The sequence below is a fragment of the Chiloscyllium plagiosum genome, unplaced genomic scaffold (genome assembly GCF_037043375.1).
Source record: "Chiloscyllium plagiosum isolate Xiang-an unplaced genomic scaffold, Cpla_swu_hap1 HiC_scaffold_28, whole genome shotgun sequence".
Taxonomy (NCBI): domain Eukaryota; kingdom Metazoa; phylum Chordata; class Chondrichthyes; order Orectolobiformes; family Hemiscylliidae; genus Chiloscyllium; species Chiloscyllium plagiosum.
The window spans coordinates 48,063,697-48,082,691 of record NW_028270166.1 but is presented as its reverse complement, the minus strand read 5'-3'; the positions used below and the strand labels follow the sequence as shown (position 1 = coordinate 48,082,691).

Sequence of the window (18,995 nt, the reverse complement as noted above, 5' to 3'; positions counted from 1 at the left end):
TCCCATTCACTGCCTTCCTGCAATCTCAAATTGCCACTTTGTCTTTTAACAGCCGTGGCTGATGCCATTAAATGTCAGCATGAGCGTGCCATCCACCTGTTCATTGACTCGCTCCTCAATGAGAACTCCCCGAGCGTAGCCTATCGCTGCTCCAACCAGGAGACCTTCGAGAAGGGGGTGTGTCTGAGCTGCAGGAAGAACCGCTGCAACAAAGTGGGTTACGATGTTCGGATAATCCGCACGAAACGCAGTGGCCGCATGTACCTGAAGACAGGGGCAGACATGCCCTTCCGAGGTCAGTGCCCTAGCCAGCTTTGCCCACTCCAACATGGCACATCGTTCATACACACCCCATGGTCAGCTGTCACTTAGAAACTGGGTGTGACTGTGACTGGGATGGACAAAAAGGCCTCTCTTTAATGGCCCAGCTATTAGAAGGGATCTGCTCAGTGTCCTAACAACAAAAGCAGTTCATTAAAAACTTTGTTCAGTCCTTTTAATTTCTGAAATTAGCACCATTCATTATCCCAGCGCCTGAAGCAATCTTGGTCAGCAAAGGTGTGTGCACTCACAATGCCCTGAGGGAGGGAATTCCAGGATTTTGACCCAGCGGCAGTGAAGAAATAGCATTATACTTCCAAGTCAGGATGGTGAGGGTCTTGGAGGGGACCTGAAGGTGGTGTATTCCCATGTATCTGCCGCCCTTGCCTTCTAGATGGGAGTGGTCATGGATTTGGATGGTGCTGTCTGAGGATCTTTGGTGAATTTCTGCAGTGCACCTTGTAGATAGTACACACTGTGGTGGGAGTGGGTGTTTGTGGGTGTGGTGTCAGTTAAGCAGGCTGCTTTGTCCTGCATGGTGTCACACTTCCTGGGTGTTGTTGGGGCTGTATCATCCAGGCAAATGGCAGGTAGTCCATCACACTCCTGACTCGTGCCTTGGAGCTGATGGACAGGCTTTGGAGAGTCAGTCAGCGCCTCACCACAGTATTCCTAGCCCCTTCTGTGCTGTTGTAGTCACACTATATAATGGTGAGTCCAGTTGAGTTTCTGGTCAATGGTAACCCCCCAGGATGTTGATAGTTGGGGTTTCAGTGATGGTAACACCATTGAATGTCAAGGGGTGATGAGTTAGCACAGCTTAACTGCACATTGTGCTACATTCACCCTGTCTCTCGGTGTTAAGACTTCAGTCACACTATTTCTTTTTGGACCCCTGGTTGTCAATCTGTTTTGTTATTTTCCACTGTTTTACAAACTCTTGGTACCAAGCCCTCTGACTATCCAAAGTTACCCTCCCATTGACTCATGGCCTATTCTGACCAACCCCAGCCCATTCAGCAGGCTTTCCCTGGGACCAGGCCTGGTCTGTGTTCCCCTCACAGCACAGACTAGTCTTCCCTGCCTGGCTCTACACCGATCTGCACCAAGCTGAAGATCAATCCACTGTGATTGATTGTCACCATGACCGTGGCCTCTGACCCCTTGTTGGATTTTGGTTTGAGATTGTATCTATTGCATTCAGTGCTTGAACAATCCACGCACTCACCTCCCTGTGCTCTTTGACCCTGAGTGACAAATAAATAAATATTTCCCTTGTGTCTGAGCTCATGTGCTGTTGACACTGGATCCAGAGTCCCTGAGCTTTGGCTGATAGTCGTGTTTGGGAAATCTTCAGGGCTGTTATCCAACACATTGCAATGACACTGCAGTCAGACCTCATCCAATCAGCAAAGGTGTTTTGGGCAATTTTTTTAGAAAGTTTACAACCTTGTCAGGCACCACGCCTCAGGAAGAGATTCTAGCCTGGCCTTGAACACAGTCACTTACAGCCTCACAGGTTCGGAGCCTGAGCACAGGCCATGCTGAGCTGCGTGTTCTTCACCCTGCTCATATAGGCGATGGGTTTGACCGGGAGTTACACAGAACTACCGGGGGGGGGGGCCTGTATGTGGGTGAGTGGCACACTCCCTGGGGCTGTTCTAAACCCAAAGTTAAACCTGCCAAATCAACATGTTCTGAAGTGCAGCCCCTTCTATAATGTAACTGGAGCTTGAACAAGGTACTGGGTGATCTAAAACATCTCCTCCCCTCCCCGATATCTCCCCCGAAACATCTCCCCCTCCCCTCCCCGATATCCCCCTGAAACATCCCCCTGAAATATCCCCTCCCCCCCCTCCCCAAGATCCCCCTGAAACATCTCCCCCTCCCCTCCCCAATATCCCCCCGCAACATCCCCCTGAAATATCCCCTCCCCGATGTCCCCCTGAAACATCTCCCCCTCCCCTCCCCGAGATCCCCCTGGGACATCCCCTCCCCTCCCCGGTGTCCCCCTGAAACATCTCCCCCTCCCCTCCCCGAGATCCCCCTGGGACATCCCCTCCCCTCCCCGGTGTCCCCCTGAAACATCTCCCCCTCCCCTCCCCGGTGTCCCCCTGAAACATCTCCCCCTCCCCTCCCCAATGTCCCCCTGAAACATCTCCCCCTCCCCTCCCCGAGATCCCCCCGCAACATCACCCTGAAACATCTCCTCCCATCCCCGATATCCCCCTGAAACATCCCCCCCTCCCCGATATCCCCCTGAAACATCCCCCCCTCCCCGATATCCCCCTGAAACATCCCCCCCTCCCCGATATCCCCCTGAAACATCCCCCCCTCCCCGATGTCCCCCTGAAACATCTCCCCCTCCCCTCCCCGATGTCCCCCCGGGACATCCCCTCCCCTCCCCGATGTCCCCCCGAAACATCTCCCCCTCCCCTCCCCTCCCCGATGTCCCCCCGGGACAATGACCAACATTCCAACATGCCACGATGAACCTTCCTTCCTGTCTCCACGATTGGTGCATGTGGAGATTGAAATCCCTCTCTTTCTTCCCTGTTATGGTTACTTCTGGTGAAGGGAATGTGTTGGCTTATCTTTACCGTGTGCTGTCTCTGAGCCCTGTGGATATCTTTAGCCCCGGGTCGGCTTGCTGAACCTATTTCCCCCAATTTGTTTAGCATAAGGCCAACTGCAAAGCTGACCGATTTGGGAATGACCCAGTTCTGCAATCACTGAATGTTTGGTGTCCTCCTGCATTACCAGGAAATAGTGATCTTTGGAACTGCTCTAAAGGTGAAGGGTGAAGGCTACTCTCTGTTCCGTAGCCAGGATTCTTATTCCTTCTCAGGATGGGGTGTCACTGGCCAGGCCAGTATTTATTGCCCTTACCTAATCACCCAGAGGGCAGTTGAGAATCAACCACATGGCTGTGGGTCAGGAGTCACATGTAGGCCAGACCAGGTAAGGATGGCAGTTTCCTCTCCTAAAGAGCATCAGATGGGTTTTTCCTGAAAATCGAGAATGGATTCATGGATCACTAATATCCTTTAGGGAAGGAAATCTGCCATCCTCACCAGGCCTGGCCTACATGTGACTCAAGACTTACAATGATGTGGTTGACTTTTAATGGGCAATTAGAAATAGACATACAAGCTGATCTGGCTAATGTCCAGTGAATGAATAAAAAAAATTCTTAATTCCATATTTTTAATAATTGAATTCAAATTCCATCATCTGCCATGACAAGACTCAAACCCAGGTCCCCAGGACATTCCTGGATTTCTGGATGAGCAGGTCCAGTGGTAATACCACCATTCCGTTGCATCCCCTTGGACAGGCTTCATGAGTGTGAGACAAATGGTCACCACTCTCCTGAGCTCTGTCCTGGCCTGCGATGTCGGGAAGTGAAGTCAGGATGTTGGTGTTTGGAGGTGAATATTTCTGACCATTGGACTCAGTAATCGATGATTCTCTTCTCTCACAGTTTATCATTATCAATTAAAGATGCATTTCTTCAGAGATGTTAACCAAACCGAGACATCTGTGAATTTCCTCGTTTCCCTGGTTGGAACTTTGAACGAATCGAAAGACCTCCCTGTTCGAGTGTGAGTAGCTTGCAGCCACGTGATTCAGTCAGGATCTGGAAGCCATTTTGTATCGGGCATTTTGTCTTATTTATTCATGGGATGTGGGAGTCCCTGACAAGACCAGTCTCTATTGCCCATCCCTAATTGCCTTTGAGCTAAGAAGATAATTGTGGAGGTAGTTAGCACGTTGCAGTGGGTCTGGAGTTCACGTGTAGGCCAGACTGTGTAAGGATGGCAGATTTCCCTCCCTGATGGACATCAATGAGCGAGATGGGTTTTTATGACAATCACTACGTTTACCGTTAGACTAACTTTTTAAAATCCAGATTTATTTTCTTTCAAACTCAAATTTAACCACCACCCCCTTTCTCCAAGACCATAAGAGCATGTAAAAATAGAAATAGGCCATTCAACAAGATCACCTCCACTTTCCTGCTATTTCCCCATAATCTTCAATTCTTGAACATATTTAACGGTCTAGCCTCAACAGCCCTCTGTGATAAAGAACTCCACAGATTGAGAAACCATTCCTCCTCATCTCTGTCTTCAATAGATAACTGCTTACTCTGAAATGATGCTCTCTGGTCTTTCACAAGAGGACACACCCTCTTCCACATCTCCCTTGTCAAGTCTCCCAAGAATCCTATGCATTTCAATAAGATTTCAACTAATTCCATGAACTCCAATGAGTACAAGCCCTATCTACTTGACCTCTCCTCATTAGATAATTTGTCTATATTCGGGATTGACTTAGGGAACATTCTGGGCTGCCTCCAGGCCAGGATATCTGGATAAGGGGCCCAAAACTGTTCACAGCATTCCAGCTGTGATCTGACTATTGCCTTATGTAGTTTTAGGTGAAAGTGAGGATTGCAGGTGCTGGAAAAGCACAGCCGGTCAGGCAGCTTCCAAGGAACAGGAGAATCTGTGTTTTGGGCTAAAGCTCTTCATCAGCCTTCATATGGTTTTAGCAAGATTTCCCTATTTTTCAACTCCCATTCCCTTTAAAGTAAAGACCAATATCCCATTTGCCTTCCACTGAACTTGAATGCTAGCTTTTTGTGATTCATGGACAAAAGCTTCCAAATGTCTTTCTCCATTTAAATAATATTAAGCTCCTCTAGTCTTCCATTCCAAAATGCATAACCTCACATTATATTCCATCTGCCAGCCTTTTGTCCACTTGCTTAACCTGACCATATCCCTCTGCAGACTCTGTGTCACCTCTTGCTTAACCTGACCATATCCCTCTGCAGACTCTGTGTCACCTCTTGTCGTCCACCTATTTTTAATGTGATCCACAATCATGGTGATAGTACATTCACCTCAGTCATCCAAGTCATTAATAAGTATTGCTAATGTGTAAGGATCCCTGTGACGCTCCATGAGTTACAGGTTGTCATTCCGAAAATGTTCCCTTATTCCAACAGCGTCTTTTATTCATCATCCAATCTGAGGTTTAGAGGGATATAGGCCAAATGCGGCAAGTGGGACTAGATTAGTTTGGGAAAATTGGTTGGTGTGAGTTGGACCGAAGAGCCTGTTTGTGTGCTTTATGACCCTGTGAATCGATGCATGATAACATATTACTTCCATCGCCGTGGGCTGAGATTTTATTAAGTAACGTTATATGTGGTACCCTATCAAGTGCGTTCTGAAGACCCAAATAAATTACATCTACTGGTTCCCCTTCATCTATCCTACTTGTTATCTCCTCAAATAATTTGCAGACATGTGGTCAGGCATGCTGTTCCCCTGTTTGATCACATTACGTATTTCTGAATGCTCTGCTATTGCATCCTTCATCATAGAATTCCTACAGTGAGGAAACAGGCCATTTGGCCCACGCCGGCACTCTGAAGAGTATCCCACCCAGATCCATTCCCCTATATTTACTCCTGACTAATGTGCCTCACCTGCACATCCCTGAACACTACAGGCAATTTAGCATGGCCAATTCACCTGACCTGTACATCTTTGGACTGTGGGAGGAAACCGGAGCACCCGGAGGAAACCCACGCAGACACGGGGAGAATGTGCAAACTCCACACAGTCAGTCGCCTGAGGCGGGAATTGAACCCGGGTCTCTGGCGCTGTGAGGCAGCAGTGCTAACCACTGTGCCACCGTGCCGCACTAACATAGACTTGAATATTTTCCTGTGTTTTTGTTTCTCTCCCTTTCTGAATAAAGGAGAACGTTAGCCAGGGGACTCTGAATTCTAGGTTCAGTGACATTACTGCTATGCTGCTGTTTCCTCTGCAGGCCTCTCCCTCTCCCTCTCCCTCTCTGTCTCCCTCTCTGTCTCCCTCTCCCTCTCCCTCTCCATCTCCGTCTCCCTCTCCCTCTCCATCTCCCTCTCCCTCTCCCTCTCCCTCTCCCTCTCCATCTCCCTCTCCCTCTCCCTCTCCCTCTCCGTCTCCGTCTCCCTCTCTGTCTCCCTCTCTGTCTCCCTCTCTGTCTCCCTCTCCGTCTCCGTCTCCGTCTCCCTCTCCCTCTCCCTCTCCCTCTCCCTCTCCCTCTCCCTCTCCCTCTCCCTCTCCCTCTCCGTCTCCCTCTCCCTCTCCCTCTCCCTCTCCCTCTCCCTCTCCGTCTCCCTCTCCCTCTCCCTCTCCGTCTCCCTCTCCCTCTCCCTCTCCCTCTCCCTCTCCCTCTCCCTCTCCCTCTCCCTCTCCCTCTCCGTCTCCCTCTCCCTCTCCCTCTCCCTCTCCCTCTCCCTCTCCGTCTCCCTCTCCCTCTCCGTCTCCCTCTCCCTCTCCCTCTCCCTCTCCCTCTCCGTCTCCCTCTCCCTCTCCCTCTCCCTCTCCCTCTCCCTCTCCCTCTCCCTCTCCCTCTCCCTCTCCCTCTCCGTCTCCCTCTCCCTCTCCCTCTCCCTCTCCCTCTCCCTCTCCCTCTCCCTCTCCCTCTCCCTCTCCCTCTCCCTCTCCGGATCCTGCTGGCTTGTTGGACCCTTTAACCTGTGGCCCAGAGACTAACCGTCTCATCTCGAGCCCATAACCCAGACTGATGCTCCAGTGCGCTACTGAGGATGTCCTGCACTGTTAGAACTGGTCAGGCATTCAACTGAGCTGCCCCACTCTTGGGTAGCTCTCAAAGGTTTCACAAGCCTATTGGAAGGACATGGGAGTTATCCCATCGGCTCCAAACAGATTACCAACTCATTTTCTCATTGCTCTTTCTGGAGTTTTGCTGTCTTCCAACCGATTACTGCATTTCCCCAAATTACAGCACATCTAATATCTTCAGGCAGTGTTATGGACAGGCTGGACCCTAACCTTTCTCCTCATTTTAAGCAGGTGTAAATTTGATATTTCAGGAGTGATGCAGCGGGTCAAAACCCCTCAGGTTTAAACAAATCAGAATTTATTTATTGGGGCAGCACGGTGGCACAGTGGTTAGCACTGCTGCCTCACAGCGCCAGAGACCCAGGTTCAATTCCCGCCTCAGGCGACTGACTGTGTGGAGTTTGCACATTCTCCCCGTGTCTGCGTGGGTTTCCTCCGGGTGCTCCGGTTTCCTCCCACAGTCCAAAAGATGTGCAGGTTAGGTGAATTGGCCATGCTAAATTGCCCGTAGTGTTAGGTGAAGGGGTAAATGTAGGGGAATGGGTCTGGGTGGGTTGCTTTTCGGAGGGTCGGTGTGGACTTGTTGGGCCGAAGGGCCTGTTACCACACTGTAAGTAATCTAATCTTTTAAAAAAAAGTACTGAATGAAACCCAAACAAAACAGAGCAGAATGCAGAATGACTTCACTTATTTGAAAACCCAACAGACTATCCCAAGTGCCTGCAACAATACCAGTAAACACCCCTTAGTTAAAACAAAACGTAAAATCAGACCCAGGTCTTACAGGGGAGAGAGATGGCACAGGGATTCAGCATGGAATACCTTCGCTGTTTCTATGAATCCCCAGCAGCTCTGAACAGCCAGACTGCTCAAACCAGACAGAAGCTAAGCTGGGACAATTGCCATTCCCCTTTCATTGCACAAGTGATTTATTAGTAAACATTGAAAGCCTTTTTCCTGAGGCAGTATCTGTTAGCTAGAATCAAATTGGCATTAAACCCATCAAAACCAGACCCATCAAAACCAACCACAACCCCTTTGAGAAAAGAGCTGAAAATGTGTTGCTGGAAAAGCGCAGCAGGTCAGGCAGCATCCAGGGAACAGGAGAATCGACGTTTCGGGCATAAGCCCTTTTCCTGAGGAAGGGCTCATGCCCGAAACGTCGATTCTCCTGCTCCTTGGATGCTGCCTGACCTGCTGCGCTTTTCCAGCAACACATTTTCAGCTCTGATCTCCAGCATCTGCAGACCTCACTTTCTCTTTGAGAAAAGAAACCAAGGTCAACCTAACCCTGTTAAAGGAGCAGCATTGTCACAGCAAAAAAGGAGGGTGTATCATGAGGCTTTAAGTAGGTTCTACAGAAATGCAACCTCTCTACTCGATTTATTTTGAAACGGCTTTTACTTTTATTTTGACAATGTTGATTAGAAATGATAGGATTTAATCCGGGCTAGTTTGCCGAAGATTCCATCCTGGACATTGTATGCTCCAATTATTGTGAAGAGCCCTCTGTTGGTGCCCCAAGTCTACCTGATTTCTCGCCTCTTTTTCGCAGCCCAGAGATACTGGTGAACAGAACCCATTCGTTCCTGGTGCACACTGATGTCGATATCGGAGAGTTACTGATGGTGAAGCTGAAGTGGGAATCCTCATCTTCCATCTGGTCAAGTATAATGGGGAGAGTCACCAACCCATTCTCAGTGTTGATGTTCTGGGACAGTGGTAAGGAGACCTCTGACCAGTTGGAGATCAGGAAGATAAGAGTGAAGGCAGGAGAGACACAGAAACGGTAGGTGCTGACTGTCAGTGTCTTTGGCTGAATTTATGTGTACAAGTCTGAGAGTATGAGTGAGTGTATGTGTGAGTGTCAGAGTATGCATATGGGTGTGTGTGCGTGTGTGTACGAGTGCATGATTGTACGTCTGTGAAAGTTGCCCCTTAGGTCCCTTTTAACGAGGGGGTTGAGTTTAAGAGCTGTGAGGTTTTGCTGCAGTTCTATAAAACCCTGGTTAGACCACCCTTGGAATATTGTGTTCAGTTCTGATCGCCTCATTACAGGAACGATGTAGGTGCTTTAGAGAAGGTGCAGAGGAGATTTACCAAGATGCTGCTGCCTGGACTGGAGGGCATGCCTTATGAAGAGAGGTTGAGTGAGCGTGGGCTTTTCACACTGGAGAGAAGCAGGAAGACAGGTGATTTGACAGAGGTGTACAAGGTAATGAGAGATGTAGATCGAGTAGATAGCCAGAAACATTTTCCCAAGGGCAGAAATGGTTGTCACGAGGTGCCATGATTTTAAGGTGATTGGAGGATGGTGTAAGGGAGATGTCAAGGGTAGATTCTTTACACAGAGAGTGGTGGGTGAGTGGAATGCACTTCCAGCAGTGGTAGCAGAGTCAGAGACATTAGGGACATTTAAGTGACTGCTGGACAAGCACATGGACAGCAGTAAATTGAGGGCTATGTAGGTTAGGTTGATCTTCAATTAAGATAAATGCTCGGCCGAAGGGTCTGTACTGTGCTGTATTGTTCCGTGTTCCATGTTCTAAATCTTGCCCCTCTCGCCTTAAACCTTTGCCCTCTAGTTTTTGACTCCCCTACTCTGCGGAAAATATCTTGGCTATTTACCCTATCCATGGCCCTCATGGTTTTATAAACCTCTATAAGGTCACCTCTGATGCTCCAGGGAAACAGCCCCAGCCCATTCAGTCTCCAACCCTAGCAATATTCTTGTTAATCTTTTCTGCACCCTTTCAAGTTTAACAACATCTTTCCTATAGCAGGGAGACCAGAACTGAATGCGGTATTCCACTTAATGTTGCATTTCCAGCACTCAGTCCATTGCCTTGTATACCTTGGCATCTCAAGCGCACGTCTGAAAGCTGCTTAAATGCTATGAAGGGTTTCCGTTTGTAGCCCCTGAGTGACAGTGAGAATTTACCCTCTCCAGTGCTGTCACATCCTCCATGTATGTGTAATGTTCAGAGTAATGATCCTCGTTAGTATGTTCATTGTATGTTCTGAACACTCTCAATACTCTACCAACTGGCTCAAAGGTAGAAGACAGAGGGTGGTGGTGGAGGGTTGTTTTTCAGACTGGAGGCCTGTGACCAGTGGAGTGCCTCAAGGATCGGTGCTGGGCCCTCTACTTTTTGTCATTTACATAAATGATTTGGATGCGAGCATAAGAGGTACACTTAGTAAGTTTGCAGATGACACCACAAATGCATGAAAAGATTGCCCCTTAGGCCCCTTTTATATCTTTCCCCTCTCACCCTAAACCTATGCCCTCTCGTTCTGAACTCCCTCACCCCAAGGAAAAGACCTTGTCAATTATCCTATCCATGCCCCTCATGATTTTATAAACCTCTATAAGGTCACCCCTCAGCCTCCGACGCTCCAGGGAAAACAGTCCCAGCCTGTTCAGCCTCTCCCCGTAGCTCAGATCCTCCAACCCTGGCAACATCCTTGTAAATCTTTTCTGAACCTTTTCAAGTTTCACAACATCTTTCCGATAGGAAGGAGACCAGAATTGCACGCAATATTCCAACAGTGGCCTAATTAGATTTATTGTCACATGTTGAGGGTATGGTGCTGGAAAAGCAAAGCAGGTCAGGTATCAGAGTGATTCCTGATGAAGGGCTTACGCCAGAAACATCGCTTCTCCTGCTCCTCGGATGCTGCCTGACCTGCTGTGCTTTTCCAGCACCTCACTCTCGACTCTGATCTCCAGCATCTGCAGTCCTCGCTTTCTCCTTATGCCAACGTTCAGTGGTGAAATTTGGTCATGGTGTCCGAAGTAACTCTACTCATGAATGCTTCCCTTTTCAAATACAGGATTGTGTTCTGTGCAAAGAATTCTGCTTCTGTGAAGATTCAGCCAGCGCAGGAGGTAACTCTTGTCAAGTGTCGCAGTTGATGGATTTGCAAGAAGGTGAGTCAAGAAAGAAGGTGAAAAGGATTCTGGGGCATCATGGCTAATACTCCAAATTATCACCTGGCCGTGGAATTACTCCAATCGTTAGAAATTCAGTGGATGCCAGGGAACACAGCGCATGTTTTTGTGGGGAAGTGAGGGAGCAAGGATATATTAAATGAGGCCACACAGATATCTCCCTTCCCAGCTCGATCAGTGTAATTACCTTTTACCAGAGGGTGACTCTCTCTTACCAATGCAGTGACAGCTGTGGTGAACACAAAGGAGCAAATCGACTGAAATTATTTTAGGACTTGCATTTGAATAGCACTTTTTATACCACCAAGCTTGCAGAGACATACAGTATGGAAACAGAGCCTTCGGTCCAACTTGTCCATGTGCTAACCAGATATCCTAAATTAATCTAGTCCCATTTTCCAGCACTTGGCCCATGTCCCTCTAAACCCTTCCTGTTCATATACCCATCCAGATGCCTTTTAAATGCTGGAGACAGTGAGGACTGCAGTTGCTGGCGATCAGAGTTAAAGAGTGTGGTGCATCCAAGGAGCAGGAGAGTTGAAGTTTTCTGATGAAGAGCTTATGCTCGAAACGTTGACTCTCCTGCTCCTCGGATGCTGCCTGACCTGCTGTGCTTTTCCAGCACCACACTCTTAGCCTTTTAAATGTTGTAATTATACCAGCCTCCACCACTTCCTCTGGCAGCTCATTCCATACATGCACCACCCTCTGTGTGAAAACGTTGCCCCTTAGATCCCTTTTATATCTTTCCCCTCTCACTCTAAACCCATGGCTTCTAGTTCTGGACTCCCCCACCCCAGGGAAAAGACCTTGCCTATTTACCCTATCCATGCCCCTCATGATGTTATAAACTACTGAGGCCACCCGTCAGCCTCCAACGCTCCAAGGAAACAGCTCCAGCCTAATTCAGCCTCTCCCTCCAACCCTGGCAACATCCTTGCAAATCTTTTCTGAAGTTGAAACTTTATTGCTGGAACAGCACAGCAGGTCAGGCAGCATCCAGACCTGCTGTGCTGTTCCAGCAATAAAGTTTCAACTTTGATCTCCAGCATCTGCAGACCTCACTTTCTCCTCGAAATCTTTTCTGAACCCTTTCAAGTTTCACAACATCCTTCCTATTAGAAGGGTGACCAGAATTGAATGCAGTATTGAGTTTCTTATTCTTTTATGAGATGTGGACTTCACTGGCTGATTGCCCATCCCTAGTTGCCCATGAAAAGCTGCCTTCTTGAAACACTTGTGGATTCCTAGCTTCTGACCTGCTTTTGTAACCACTGCAATCCTGCTGTGAGTCCAGTCAGCTTATGGTCAATGGTAACCCCACAGGATGTTAATAGTGGGGGATTCAGTCACTGTACCACCATTGGATATCAAGGGGCAGCGGTTAGATTGTCTCTTGTTGAAGATGAATCTTGTCAGGCGCTTGTGTGACATGAGTGTTACTGATCAGCCCAGTGTAGTGTAATCAATGCTGCAAAATAGGATGCATTAACCAACGTGTGCACAGCAAGATCCCAGAAACAGCGATATTGTAAAAACCTGGTAATTTTTTTTGTCATGGTGACTGGAAGAGGCTAGGATTTTTTTTATTTGTTAGAACACCAAAAGATCTATGGATGCTGTAAATCAGAAACCTAAACAGAAGTTGCTGGAAAAGCTCAGCAGGTCAGGCAGGGCAAGTGCAGAGAAATCAAAGTTAACATTTCAGGTTAACATAACCCTTCCTCAGATCTGTTTTTGAATGGAATAAATTGATTATTTTCAGCAGGTGCTGGCCTTGGCTCAGTGAGTGGAACTCGAGATTGCAAGCTTTAAGCTCCCTGCTCATTCTTCTGTGCAGTCCTGAGGGAGTGCTACTGGATCACAAGTGTCACCTTTCAGATGAATCGATAATCTAAGCCCCCACAGCACGGTGGCACAGTGGTTAGCACTGCTGCCTCACAGCGCCAGAGACCTGGGTTCAATTCCCGCCTCAGGCGACTGACTGTGTGGAGTTTGCACATTCTCCCCGTGTCTGCGTGGGTTTCCTCCGGGTGCTCCGGTTTCCTCCCACAGTCCAAAGATGTGCAGGTCAGGTGAATTGGCCATGCTAAATTGCCCGTAGTGTTAGGTGAAGGGGTAAACGTAGGGGTATGGGTGGGTTGCGCTTCAGCGGGGCGGTGTGGACTTGTTGGGCCGAAGGGCCTGTTTCCACACTGTAAGTAATCTAATTCAGTTACTCTCTCCTGTGCACAGAATAAACTCCATGGCACCATTTTGAGGAGCAGTGCCGTGCCAAAATTGCCATACAACCAACCTCTCTGATCTGGAGAACAAGGATATAGATGACCAGGTCAAACCTCCGGCAACTACCTGTGTGGAGTTTGCACATTATGGGTGGCTCAGTGGTTAGCACTGCTGCCTCACAGCGCCAGGGTCCCAGGTTCGATTCCAGCCTCGGGCTGTCTGTGTGGAGTTTGCACATTCTCCCTGGGTCTGCGTGGGTTTCCACCGGGTGCTCCGGTTTGGTGAATTGGCCAGGCTAAATTGCCCGTAGTGTTCAGGGATGAGTAGGTTAGGCGGGTTAGCCGCGGGGAATGTAGGGTTACAGGGATAGGGTAGGGGACTGGGTCTGGGTGGAATACTCTTCAGAGGGTCGGTGTGGATTCGATGGGCCAAATGGCCTACTTCCGTGCTGTAGGGATTCTCTAACTCTATAAAGTCATTATCTCATTCATGCCTGTGGGATCTTGTTGTGCACAAATTGACTCCTTGCATTTCCTTACATTAGGACAGTGATCTCACACTGTCGGCTTTGTGGGAAAGTGGCCTTTTTTCCCAATTCACTCACTGAATGTGGGCATCGCTGGCTGGGGCCCAGCATTTATCGCCCCCCGTCTCTAGTTGCCCCTTGGCAAGGTAGCGGTGAGCTGCCTTCTTGAAGCTCTGCAGCCCATGTTCTTTAGGTTGACCCACAATGCCCTTAGGGAGGGAATTGCCTGTTTTTTTCCCAGCGACAGTGAAGGAACAGCGATACATTTCCAAGTCCGGATGGTGAGTGGCTTGGAGGGGAACTTGCAGGGGGTGGTGTATCTGCTGCCCTTGTCCTTCTTGATTTTTTTGTGGTCGTGGGTTTGGATTTTTGGAGGTGCCAGTGTTGGACTGGGGTGTACAAAAACCACACAACGCCAGGTTTGGAGGGTGCTGTCGAAGGAGACTGGGTGAAGTTCTGCAGTATATCTTGTAGATAGTACACACTGCTGCTACTGAATGTCAGCGGTGGAGGGAGTGGGTCTTTGAGTGAAAAAGTTACCCCTCAGGTTAGCACCATACCCACAGAGGGTGGTGCAGATTTGGAACGAGCTGTCAGAGGAAGTGAATATAATTACAGCATTTAAAAGACATTGAGACTGGTACATGGATAGGAAAGGTTTAGAGGGATAGGTGCCAAACGCAGGCAAATGGGACGAGTTTACTTTAGAAATTCCAGTCAGCATGGACAAGTTGAGCTGAAGGTCTATTTCCAAGCTGTAAGACTCTGACTCCAATCAAATCAGCTGCTTTGTCCTGGATAGAGTCGAGCCTCTTGAGTGTTGTTGGAGCTGCACCCATCCAGGCAAGGGGGGGGTATTCCCTCACACCCCTGACTTGTGCCTATTAGGGGGGAGTCAGGAGGGGAGTTACTCACTGCAGTATTTTTAGATTCCGACCTGCTCTTGTAGACAACGTGTTTATGTTGCAAGATCTGTTGAGTTTCTGGTCAATGGTAACCCCAGGTAACTCCAAGGGATTCAGTGATGGTAACACCATTAGCTGTCAAGGGATAGTGGTTAGATTCTGCCTTATGTGACTGAATCAAGGAATCCTAGCAAAACTGGAGTCAAATAGGTATCGGGGGCAGACTGTCCGCTAGTTAGAGTCATATCCAGCATATAGGAAGATGGTTGTGATTGGTGGAAGTCCAGGAAGTCCATCATCTCAGCTCCCGGACATAGAGTCATAGAGAGGTACAGTATGGAAACTGACCCTTCGATCCAACCCGTCCATGCCGGCCAGATATCCCAACCCAATCTAGTCCCACCTGCCAGCACCCGGCTCATATCCCTCCAAACTCTTCCTATTCATATACCCATCCAGATGCCTCTTAAATGTTGCAATTGTACCAGCCTCCGTCACATCCTCTGGCAGCTCATTCCATACACGTACCACCCTCTGTGTGAAAAAGTTGCCCCTTAGGTCTCTTTTATATCTTTCCCCTCTCACCCTAAACCTATGCCCTCTAGTTCTGGACTCCCCGATCCCAGGGAAAAGACTTTGTCTATTTATCCTATCCATGCCCATCATAATTTTATAAACCTCTATAAGGTCACCCCTCAGCCTCCGACGCTCCAGGGAAAACAGACCCAGCCTGTTCAGCCGCTTCCTGTAGCTCAGATCCTCCAACCCTGGCAACATCCTTGTAAATCTTTTCTGAACCCTTTCAAGCTACACAACATCTTTCCGATAGGAATGAGACCAGAATTGCACGCAATATTCCAAAAGCTGCCTAACCAATGTGCTGTACAGCCACAACATGACCTCCCAACTCCTGTACTCAATACTCTGACCAATAAAGGAAAGCATACCAAACATAGGTCTCTGCAGGAATTCCTCAGGATTGTGACTGAGGCCCAATCATCTTCAGCTGCTTCATCAGTGACCTTCCCAAAATCATAAGGTCCGAGCTGGGGATGTTTGCTAATGGTTGCTCAATTTTCCGCACCATTTGCAACTTTTCGGATACTACAGCGTTCCATCTTCAAGTGCAACAAGATTAGATTAGATTAGATTAGATTAGATTACAGTGTGGAAACAGACCCTTCGGCCCAACAAGTCCACACCGCCCAGCCGAAGCGCAACCCACCCATACCCTACATTTACCCCTTACCTAACACTACGGGCAATTTAGCATGGCCAATTCACCTGGCCCTGCACATCTTTGGACTGTGGGAGGAAACCGGAGCACCCGGAGGAAACCCACGCAGACACGGGGAGAATGTGCAAACTCCACACAGTCAGTCACCTGAGGCGGGAATTGAACCCGGGTCTCTGACGCTGCGAGGCAGCAGTGCTAACCACTGTGCCACCATGCCGCCCACTGTGCCACCGTGCCGCCCACAAGGCCCACTAGACAACAAGGCTTGGGCTGACAAGTGGCAAGTAACATTTGCATCACACAAATTCCACAGAATGACCATCTCCAATCAGAGAGAATCTAACCATTGCCCCTTGATATTCAATGCCAGCACCATCAATAATTCTCCCACTATCAATATCCTGGGGATCCCATTGACCAGGAACTGAACTGGACTATCTGTGTAAATACTGCCGGTAGGTTAGCGGGTGGGAAGCCTGCAGCAATAACTCACTTCCTGACTGCACCAAACCTGTCCGAGTCCAGTGGGTCCAAATCCTTGAATTCGCTCTTTAAGGGCTTTACAGGTCAACCTCCAGCACATAGACTGCAGCGGGTTCAAGACGGAAACTCACCGCCACCACCTTCTCAAGAGTCAAAGAGTGAGGCGCTGGAAAAGCTCAGCCAGTCAGGCAGCATCTGAGGAGCCGGAAAATCAGAGTTTCATTCCCGATGAAGGGCTTATGCCTGAAACATCGATTGTCCTGCTCCTCAGATTCTGCCTGACCGGCTGTGCTTTTCCAGCACTATGCTCTCGACTCTGATCTCCAGCAGCTGCATGTCAGGAAGACAGGCTAATGTTATCTTGAACATTGCACAGCCTCAGAAGAATCGACTGGAGAATTTCCTGCTGTATTTATTCAGCTGAGGATTTGCTATTTCTAACAGATTGTTTCTTTATTTTTTTGTACATTTTATGTAGGTGCAGGCAGAAGATAACACATCAGTATCTGAGAACATTATCCTCCCCACCCACACATCACAGGCCCTGAGCCACTTTCTTCCTGCTCTGCGATAGTTGGCATTCGGAAGAAATCGATGGGTGATTGGCTTAAAAAGACTCAAGGCAAACAGCTCATGATGGAACCAAAAACAAACTGTTCTGATTTTAAAAAAAACTCTTCTCATCAAAATTATTCATAGTTAATGTGTTTTATTATCTGTTATACATATAACTTCCATTTGACATACTGGTATGGTCTCACTGTAATGGGAGTGAGAGAACATGGTCTCATTGCAGTGAGACTGAGCTACAATCTTATTGTAATGTGAACAAGTGGATACAGTCTCACTGCAGTGTCAGTACTGCAGTACAGCCTTGCTATGGTGTGATTAAGTTGGGAGAAAATAAATGCTACAGTCTCACTGCAACTCGAGTGACATGGTACAGTCTCATTGCAGTGTGAGTTGATCTGAAATGGTGTGGAATGAATTACTCGTTCTCTGCAGTATTTATTAAATGTATATATGAGTATATATAAATCCACTTTGTACAAAAGATATCTTTCACTCGTATTTCTTTAGTCTTGCTGTACAGCTGGTCTGGCACTGTCGTACGTAATCTCCCTTCCCCAATCCATCAATAATGTCTTTATTTGTTGATATGGAAAAGTTGCTGTTTGTCTCTGTATTCTGCGATATTTCAACATAATACCATTTGAGCAGTGTCCATTCGTTCAACCTCAGTATTTACTGACCAGCGTGAAATCCAGGGCTTTAACCCTAAACTCTCACTGATATTGGAGGGGAGCTGGAATGTACCATGCATGGCTGGTCCCTGGCTCTGACGCTGCTGTACCATGTAACGGAAAAGAGGCCCTATACTCTGCCTCCTGAAAATGTTATCACTTGCACAGTTGGATCATGTTGGCGATGAGGAAGCCTTCTCACACCATAATATCGTTAGCGTGTTTGCAGTGCAGTCTGCCCGTGAGGGGATATCTGTACAGAAAAGGAGAGCAGCGCAATTTGCGGCCCAGTGTTTGGTTGTCCTGGTAACTGCAGCCACAGAGGCTCAACAACAATGGAGGGGGCCAGTTCTCAGACTGGTCTGGCAGTTCTTCATAGAATGAGCAAATGTTAACACCCCCCCCCCCACTAACCATCACCATCTCCCTGCTTCCCCACCCCCAGATACGCTGAGGTCTTAGCAACAGCTTTGCAAATACGTCTACCAGCTCACACGTGAGGTACAGTGCTTTTAAAACACTGCCATTGGACAAAGAAATGTTAGCAAGAGTTGATCAGCAGGAGGGCGCAGTGTTAATGGTGGACCGATGGGAGAGTGGACATTAGTGAGTTTTGTCCCTGGATAAGACAGTCAGACTGACCACATTGTGTAATAGCAGACTCACACCGTTCCAATTCTGGAAGGTCATCTTGAGTTCAACAGCCAGGTAGGCACTGACATGTTGCCTGACTGTCTTTGCCAACACAGTTGCCAAATGCACAGAGAGACTGTCTCACCTCAATAAAACTATGGTGCGTCTTCAGCTCAGATAGGAACCAGTCCCAGAAAACCACAAGGATGAAGGGATCTGAGAGTGGCTGTTATTACAGTCATCGAGATCTACAGCGAAAAAAAAACCAGGCCCTTCAGCCCATTGAGTCTGTGCTGGTCAGAAACAACCAGCTGACCAGTTAATTCCATTTTCCAGCCCTTGGCCCAGTGCCTTGTTGCAAATACGCATCTGAATTCTTTGTAAATGTTATGAGGCTTCCTGCCCCAGCCACCCTCCCAGGCTGTGGGTTTCAGATTCACTCTTGATGTAAAAAGGGTTTCCTCACATCCCTAAATATCCTGCCTGTTATCTTAAATCTATGCCCCCGATCACTGATCCCTCCATCAAGGAGAAAGGTTTCTTCCTGTCCACCCTATCCATACCCCTCATAATTTAATACAGCTCAATCATGTCCCCTCTCATTCTTCATTGATCTAAGGAAAACAACCTCCAATCTTTCTTCTTAACTGAAAGTCTCCAGTCCAGGAGAAAGTGAGGACTGCAGATGCTGGAGATCAGAGTCAAAAGGTGTGGTGCTGGAAAAGCACAGCAGGTCAGGCAGCATCCGAGGAGCAGGAAAATCGGCAAAAGCCCTTCATCAGGAATAGAGGCAGAGAGCCTGAAGGGTGGAGTGA

At 48.2% G+C, this 18,995-nt stretch overlaps 1 protein-coding gene across 1 annotated transcript in view; it reads left to right on the top strand.

Annotated features, from left to right (window-relative positions):
• LOC122565148 (lipoprotein lipase-like) overlaps window positions 1-17,357 on the top strand; it is a 43,530-nt gene extending 26,173 nt beyond the window's left edge. Inside the window, exons 6-10 of the mRNA XM_043720826.2 lie at window positions 53-295; window positions 3,806-3,926; window positions 8,527-8,760; window positions 10,809-10,905; window positions 16,782-17,357. Of these exons, the coding sequence (XP_043576761.2) occupies window positions 53-295; window positions 3,806-3,926; window positions 8,527-8,760; window positions 10,809-10,890 (680 nt within the window). The 3' untranslated portion in view covers window positions 10,891-10,905; window positions 16,782-17,357. The remainder of the gene's footprint in view (window positions 1-52; window positions 296-3,805; window positions 3,927-8,526; window positions 8,761-10,808; window positions 10,906-16,781) is intronic.
• Window positions 17,358-18,995: the final 1,638 nt, after the last annotated feature.